The 7477-nt window shown below is 64.9% G+C and overlaps 2 protein-coding genes across 2 annotated transcripts; both read right to left on the bottom strand.

The window, feature by feature from the left end:
• Positions 1 to 1122: 1122 nt before the first annotated feature.
• Positions 1123 to 2234, bottom strand: PFL1_04511 (uncharacterized protein; the record flags this gene model as incomplete). The annotated part of the gene is made up of 2 exons (XM_007882037.1): positions 1123 to 1186; positions 1312 to 2234. The coding sequence occupies 2 exons, from the start codon at positions 2232 to 2234 to the stop codon at positions 1123 to 1125; spliced, it is 987 nt and encodes a 328-aa protein (XP_007880228.1).
• A 1488-nt stretch (positions 2235 to 3722) lies between these two features.
• On the bottom strand, positions 3723 to 4878 carry PFL1_04510 (uncharacterized protein; the record flags this gene model as incomplete). Its single annotated transcript, XM_007882036.1, has 3 exons — positions 3723 to 4211; positions 4355 to 4369; positions 4798 to 4878. 3 exons carry the CDS (start codon positions 4876 to 4878, stop codon positions 3723 to 3725), a joined length of 585 nt encoding a protein of 194 aa, XP_007880227.1.
• Between the last annotated feature and the right edge of the window lie 2599 nt (positions 4879 to 7477).

The following is a 7477-nucleotide window of genomic DNA, read 5'->3' as shown; positions in this document are numbered from 1 at the left end:
ACACACACTACGTACCGTACTACCTACACGTCACTCTCTCTCGTCTCTCTCTCTCTCTCTCTCTCTCTCTCTCTCTCTCTCTCTCTCTCTCTCTCTCCTCCTCTCTCTCTCTCTCTCTCTCTCTCTCTCTCTCTCTCTCTCTCTCTCTCTCTCTCTCTCTCTCTCTCTCTCTCTCTCTCTCTCTCTCTCTCTCTCTCTTCTCTCTCTCTCTCGGTCTCTCTCGGTCTCTATTCGTTGCTCGCTCGCTCGCTCGCACGGTCGCATGGTCGCAAAGGGGTATTATACACAAGCCTGTACTCTTACGACACCCCCAGTCCGTCATCCCAATCAATCATCTACGTTGCGTTGGTCGTCCCTTTTCGTCGGTGCGTCGGTGCGTCGGTGCGTCGGTGCGTCGGTGCGTCGGTGCGTCGGTCATGTGGATAGCTGAACGGGTCTCGACGGCTGCCAGGTGATCCGTGACCATGGTGGTTTCGTCGTCGTTCGTCGTTGAGCAGCGCATGGCCCAAACTGGGTCGCGACACCAGCTCAGACCAGCTCAGGTCAGCTCAGGACGAGACGAGACGAGACGAGGGGACAACCTGTGGTCGTCTGTCGTTCGAGCCAATCCGGACCGGGCCGGCCTGGCCTTGACGGGCTAGACTCATAGTCTGACTCTTCTTCTCCCCTCTTCCTTGGGACGCAGGGGGATCAAAGGTCGGTCGGTGGGTTTAGGACGCGGATGTGTTTTCGCACGTGAGCTGTACAAGGCATCTACTGTAGAATGGGGTAGAAGCGTGGGCATGGGATGGGGAGGGGGAGACGTGACTCTGCTACCTTGCTGCTCTTTGACAGTCTGACCTGGCCTGACCTGGTCTGGTCTGGTCTGATCTGGTCTGAACTGGTCTGGTCTGAACTGGTCTGGTCTGATCTGGTCATTCGGATGCCTCGGAGCGATGCGAAAGAGGAACAAGCATCTCGCTGAATCCGAGCAGGTGGCTCGTCGTGGCAAACCAGCCCCCTCTATTTCCCCTCGATTTCTCGGTATGATTTTCCCCGACGCGCGCGCCTTGCTCGACGTAGAGGGCGTGGTGAGGATAGCCGGCTAGCGGCATGCTGGTGCTAGGGCAGGGGCGGAACGGACTAGTCGCACTTGATGCTGAGGAGGTAGACGACTTCGAGCTGCGTCGTGAGCGGGATCAGGAACCTGTTGTCTCCCCATGGAGCGATGGGGGGGCGAGGGGGTCCCATTCAAATGTGAGTCCGTCTTTCCCGCACCGCACCGCACCGCATCGCACCAGGGCGCAACGACTCGGCGCGCCGACGACTCACTGCTTGAACAATTGCTGTACGTTGTTTGCAAACGTCTCGATCCGGGCCGCGTCAGGGTCCGAGGTGGCGGCGGAGGTAGTGCTGGTGGTGGCAGGAGCGGTATTGGCAGTACCAGCGCCGGCGGCGGGGGCGGGGGCGGGGGCGGGACGGGCGGACCAGATAGAGACCTTGCGCAGCACACGATCGAGGACGGCCTGCTCCTGCGTCGTATTCGTCACGGCTTTCACCAGGCCCTGGCTGTCCCGAGCGGCGATGAGCGGGCAGAGCGTCTGCCGGTCCTGGGCCAACTTGGCGCGCGCCACGTCCTCGCCGATGTGGATACGGTCCGAGATGAGCTGCAGGCTCAACGACGACGCCAGCATCTCGGCGCGCGTCGCCCCTGCTCCTGCCTCTGCCACTGCCCCTCCTGCCTTCGCCGCCGCACCCGCCGCAGTCGTGGGCGACCCCGAGAGGGCACCTGCGATGTTGGCGTAGAAGAATCGATCGATCGTCGATGACGACGAGGCACCACCGGCGTCGTCGTCGGCGGTGGTGGCGGTCGAGGATGGGACGTGGGCGAGGAGAAAGTCCGGCTGGTTGGCGTGTCCCTTCCATTGGTGCGGCAACGTGGTATTGTCGCGCGGCATGGCGGGCAGCGACTTGAAGACGTCGGCGCACCCGTGCCAGTCCGACACGCCGCTGCCGCCGTGCACGCCGGCCAGCTTGCCGCGCGCAATGAGGCTGTGGAGTAGGGCGTCTTCGGTCTCCTCGAGCTTGTTGCGCGCCGCCGTCAGGAGCGCCGCTGCGTCCCCCCCGCTCGACGGTCTGGCGGCGGCCGACGACGACGAGGGAGGCGTGGATCGAACCGAACGCTCCAGACGCGTGCTACCGCTCACGCTGCCTGCGAGTAGGGGCAGGAGGACGAGGAGCGAGACGAGCTTCATGGCGCAGATACTATCGAGGACGGGATCGGGATGGATGGGGTTTAGAAGCAGTAGTAGGTGGACGGCAAAGGGGGTAGATGGCGGCCGAGGAAGGAACAAGGCGTGTGCGTCTGGGACCGTCGTCGTCTTTTATACCTCCGGAATCCAAGCCCGCTGAGAAGAGGAGGGCACGTCGGGATCTACGCCCCGCCCTGCATCGCTGAGGTCCAGCCTCGCTCCATCTCATCCCGGCTGGAAGCAGCGCAGCGCGGTAGGTGGGTGGGGTGCGGTGGGGGTTCGGACCAGCTCGCGTCGTACGTTGCACGCTTGCAGGCCATCATCCTTGCTTGGCTTTGCTTTGCTTTGCTTTGACCTTGGGCCTGGCTTCGGATGCAGACTGCGTCGAGTGGGGGAAGAAGAGGTGGCAAACGAGGGCGGCCGAATCAAGGCAGGCAGGCGATCAGGCAGGTAACTTAGGCGGGCAGGTAGGCGAGCAAGCGAGCAAGCAAGGAAGTCGTCGGAAGCATGGTCTCCAGAAGGTGGGTCGTCAAATCCCCAAAGGACAGCCTAGCGCGAGGGCGACCTCGACCCGGTCTCAGCTGCCCAGTTGGGCCCCCGGAGCCCAATGGCCGCCGGCCCACTGACCTTGACACCCTCGCCTCGCCTCGCCTCGCCTCTGGGCTCCGCGCCGCATCGGGCGGGTCCGGGCCATCCTGGCTCACAGTCACCAGAGTGCCACGCCCCTCTGACCAACTCGAATCGGCTGGGTGTGGGCCATCCCCAGCTGCATCCTCTCCGCTGGACCACGCGCCCACTCTCGGCCTTGATTGACCCCGCCGGCCCGTTGCCGTCCTTGACGCACCAACCTCACCACTATCAGCAATGCAACGGATGTCGTCGTCCTCGCCCGCTTACGCTCTCGTCGTCGTCGTCGTCGTCAATGGAATGCGGCTTCAGATCAGGAGACTGAGGAGGGGGATATCGACAACATGAACCATCGTCACAGGGAAAAAAGGGGGGGAAACGACGAGGGAGGAAAAGGGACGGGGACGAGGACGATGACTAGACTTGGGAGGAATGAGAGACGCTGGATCGGCGGCCGAGGTGATGCGCCGGGGCGACTGGGGCTCGGGGGAATCACGCCATTGTGCTGCAACGGCCAAAATTGTCCGACGGTCCATCGGCTCTTCGACCTTGCACGCCGGCGGCATCGTCTCCAAGGTCTCGTGTGGGTAGCACGTCTGCCGCCAGGTGGCGGCCACTCTCACGAGGAGCGACTCCACGGCAATCCTAGGTCTGGGCTCGCGCGCGCCGTCGTCGCCGGGGCTTCTTCCTTGATCGTCGCCGGATCGACGCTGGTGTTCACCGAGGGCCGCAGCTGGGCTGATGCGGCTCGTCTCGTCAAGGGCGTGAGCGTCGAGTCGACCGACGCCTCCGCCGTCGTTGGGTGCGCCCGCCTTGTACGAATGCCGCGTGGCGGAGCGAGGCCGCCGTCCGCCTCGTCGCGATTTAGAGGACGGTGCAGCCCTTCCTCTTGGAGCCCCTGCTCCTCTGGACCAATGCCGCGCGGGTGGCGTGCTCAAACACTTCCCGAACGCCCTCGCCCGTCTTGGCGCTGCACTCGAGGTAGCGCACCGCGCCAATCTTTTGCGCCACCGCCATGCCCTCCTCGGGGCTGACGGGCCGCTGGCTCGTCTTCCTCAGCTCCTCGATAATCTTGGGGTCGCGTCGGAGGTCCTTCTTGCAGCCCACCAGGATGATGGGCAGATTTTGGCAGAAGTGCAGCACCTCCGAGATCCACTTCTCCTGCACGTTGTCCAGCGAGTCGGGCGAGTCGACGGCAAAGCAGATGAGGATGACGTGGCTGTCCGGGTACGACAGCGGTCGCAGTCGGTCGTAGTCCTCCTGGCCGGCGGTATCCCAGAGCGCCAGCTCAACGTGGCGGCCGTCGACCTCGACGTCGGCGACGTAGTTCTCAAAGACGGTGGGGACGTAGACCTGAGAAAACGTGAAGCAAGGCGGAGTGGCGAGCATAGTCGCAGAGACGAGATCGAGCGGCGAGCCCGGGGCGTCAGCAGTCGGCACGGGACACACGAGAGCAGGGCGGGGCAGGGTCGTCGAGGGCTTGCTCGCGGACTCACCTCGGGGAAGGTACCCTGTCACGGCGAAAGGCGGAAAGCGGAAGGCGAAAAGTGGGGGCAGGGTGTCAGGCAGAGCAGGGTGGGGAGGGCGGCGAGGGCGTCAGCTTCAATGATGCCCGATCGCTAGCAGAGTAATAGCTGGCACCACGTCGTAGTCCCCTGTCCAGGCCGAGCGAAGCATGAGGCCAGGACGCTGGCAGGCGATAGAGAGGAGCCGCAACCAGGAGGGTTGATGCAGACTCCGGGTTGTATGCCAAATGCACGCGAGGTGTCGCTCCGCCGCGACAGACACCTGGCAAGCAAAGCCGCCCAGATCCGGGCGATGCCGAGGGCGATGCCGAGAGCGGCGAACGACAGCAGCGCGGTACCCATCAAGCGCTGATCCCGCACGACAGTAAGGCAGAGGCACAGGGGAGGTCGGGCCACGAATAGCAGCCACTCACCTTGCTGAAGACGATAAGGAGACAGGTCTTACCGCAGGCACCGTCACCGACGATGACAAGCTTGCGGCGGAGCTCAGACATGCTGATCTGATCGCGAGGTGGCAAGGGTGGACGGCGACAGGAAGTGTCAGTCGAGGTTGGCCGGGGTCAGCGCCAGCGAATTGTGCCACCGGGCCGGGCCTGGATTGACCATCGCGATCTGGCCTGGCCAGGCCGGCAGCCTTGCGACCGCAACCGGTGCTGTCGAGATGCCCATCTCTAGATCCTAGAAGTTGCACTCACCTAAATGTAGGGATGCGGGGAGGCTAAGGGAGCGGGTTTGGAGCCGGACGAAACGGGAAAAGGACCGAGCTGGGTGCGGAGGTGCGATGGACTGCGAGGTCGTGGGTGAACAAGCTCGGGCTGAGTGCCTTTGGTCGTCGAGCCGGGGTGTGCCGCTGCCGAAAGAGAAGACGGCGGCGAGAGAGGGCGGGATGCGGCGAGCGATGGAGGGGGTTGCCTCGGTGGACGTAAGGGCGTGGCTGCGATGGGCTGGGTCGCTGGGTGGTGCTGGCGAGTCTGAAGCGTCGATCTGGGCGAGAAGGGTACGGTGGCGGGGTACCTGTGGGACGAGGACAGTGGAGGTGGTGGTGGTGGTGAGGAGGAGGAGGAGGAGGGAGGCTCAAAAAGATGTTGGTCGATATCAGCTGCGTGAGATGATGTGAGGATGGTGTGAGGTAGCGGAGTGGAGAGGGTGCTGGCGGCGGGCGAGGCAGGCAGGCAGGCAGAGGCAGGGCAGCCAGACAGGTCGAGTGAGCGAGCGAGCAAGCAAGCGTGGCCGGCAGACAGGAGGAAGAGACCAGGGGGCTGGCAGGCAGGCAGGCTGGCAGGCAGGCAGCGCAGCCCGCCCCGTCTGCCCGCGCCCCCTGCCTCGCCCAGCCCAGCCCAGTCCAGCCTAGCCTAGGTAGCCTGGCCCCAGCCTGGCCTGGCCGCGTCTCGGCTGAGCTGGCCGCCCCCTCATCACACACCGCACCGCCGTCGCCCAGCTGAGAGCCCAGCCGGACCCAACCCACTCGCCGCCCGCAGCGCAAGACAGGGGTCTGACCGACCACCAGGCGCCGCGGCTGGGCGGGCCCTCTCTCCTCTCTCTCTCCCTCGTCGAGCCTGCCCGCCTCGCACCACAAAAACTGAACTGGAAACCCAGCGCCCGCTCTTTTTGAAATCCCCGCGCAGCCCCCCCCAACCCAACCCAATCTTGAATCCACGCACTTCAAACTGCCCTGGCTGGGCCCAATTCGAGTTTTTTCGACGGACCCGCAGACGCTCGCTCGTCGATTGAAATGGCCAGCCAGCCAACAGCCAAGCTAAGGCGAGGCAAGCTAAGGCAGGTTCGGCCCTGCCCGTGCGCCCTGAAATTTGAAAACCCACAACCAAACGTCAGCCCAGGGTTGCCCGCTGGCCTGTGGAAGACCTCGCTCGGCGTGCGGAACTCTCGCGCGCAGCCATGGGTCTGTTCCGTCTGACGAGGGCATGGCCGGTGGAAGACAGAAGCAAGCAAGCAAGGCAAGCAGGCAGGCAGGCAGGCAGTCAGGCAGGCGGGCAGTCAGGCAAGCCTGCGCTGCTGTAGCGCTGCTGTGTGATCTCATCCTGGCCTACCTCGCCTTCATCACCTCGCTCGCCCTCACACACGGCGCACCCCAGGCTGGCCTGGCCTGGCCTTGCTTGCTGGCGTTCTTTGCGGGTGAGTCGCCGGGAAGCCTGCGCCGCCGTTGGCCCTGCCTATTCGACCTGGCCTGACTTCGCCTGCCTGGCCACTCGCTCCGGCCTGCCTTCTGCTGTCCGCCGGCGTCGTCTAGTTTCCCCTGCCTCGTCGCGTGTCTGCCGGTTGGCGACCAGCGAGTTTGCCGGGGCAGGCCTGCCTGCTTGCCTCCCACACAGCTCGACGCCATCCTGCGTGAGAGGGTACTGTACCAGCCGGTGCCCGTCACGCCGCCTTGCTTGCTTGCTGCCTCATGTCGTCCCCTTCGACCGTCTGATGCCGCGGTGCCGCCACGAGGGAGAGGAGAAAGCCTCCGCCAGCCAGGCTGAGAGAGAGCCGGCGAGCGAGCGAGCGAACGATGGAGATGGCACCGCGTTCCTGCGGCGGAGGCGGGCGCACGGCTGGCCTGGCCGGCCGGCTCGCTCGCAGGCTGATGAGAAGCAGGCTGGGCTAGGGCCGGCCAAGCAGGTCCAGCCCAAACGACCGACGAGGCTGTGCTCGACCCCCCGCCGGGCCTGCCGATGGCCTGGCCTGCTGGGCTTGCCCCCGCCCACGTCCCTCAGCTCAGCCTGGCCGTATCGTGAGCGCTCTCGTTGGCCTGCCAGGCAGAGACGATCGCCCGTTTCGATCTGCGCTTGATCGGGCAGCAAACAGCAGCAAACAGCGAGCATCAGAGCAGGTAGACAGCCAGACATACGACCCAGCCTACGGCCAGAAGCAAGGCCGCTGAGAGCAAGCCTGCCTGCTAGGCTAGGCAGGCTGGGAACGCTGCGTTGTCAGGCGTTGCTCGTCGATCTCGCGGCTGCAGACGGGGCTGGCCGCGTACGTGCGTGCGTGCGTGCGTGCGTCGTCGGCCCACCAGAAGGGGTGGCATCGGATCGCTACCCGAACGACGCCGCAGTGCACTCGCACGGAACGCCGCCGACCCCAGCCAGCAGCGGC

Source organism: Pseudozyma flocculosa (assembly GCF_000417875.1).
Source record: "Pseudozyma flocculosa PF-1 unplaced genomic scaffold scaffold00015, whole genome shotgun sequence".
In the NCBI taxonomy this organism is placed as follows: Eukaryota; Fungi; Basidiomycota; class Ustilaginomycetes; order Ustilaginales; family Ustilaginaceae; genus Pseudozyma; species Pseudozyma flocculosa.
The sequence above is the reverse complement of the archived record's forward strand: the minus strand, read 5'-3'. Positions and strand labels throughout refer to the sequence as shown.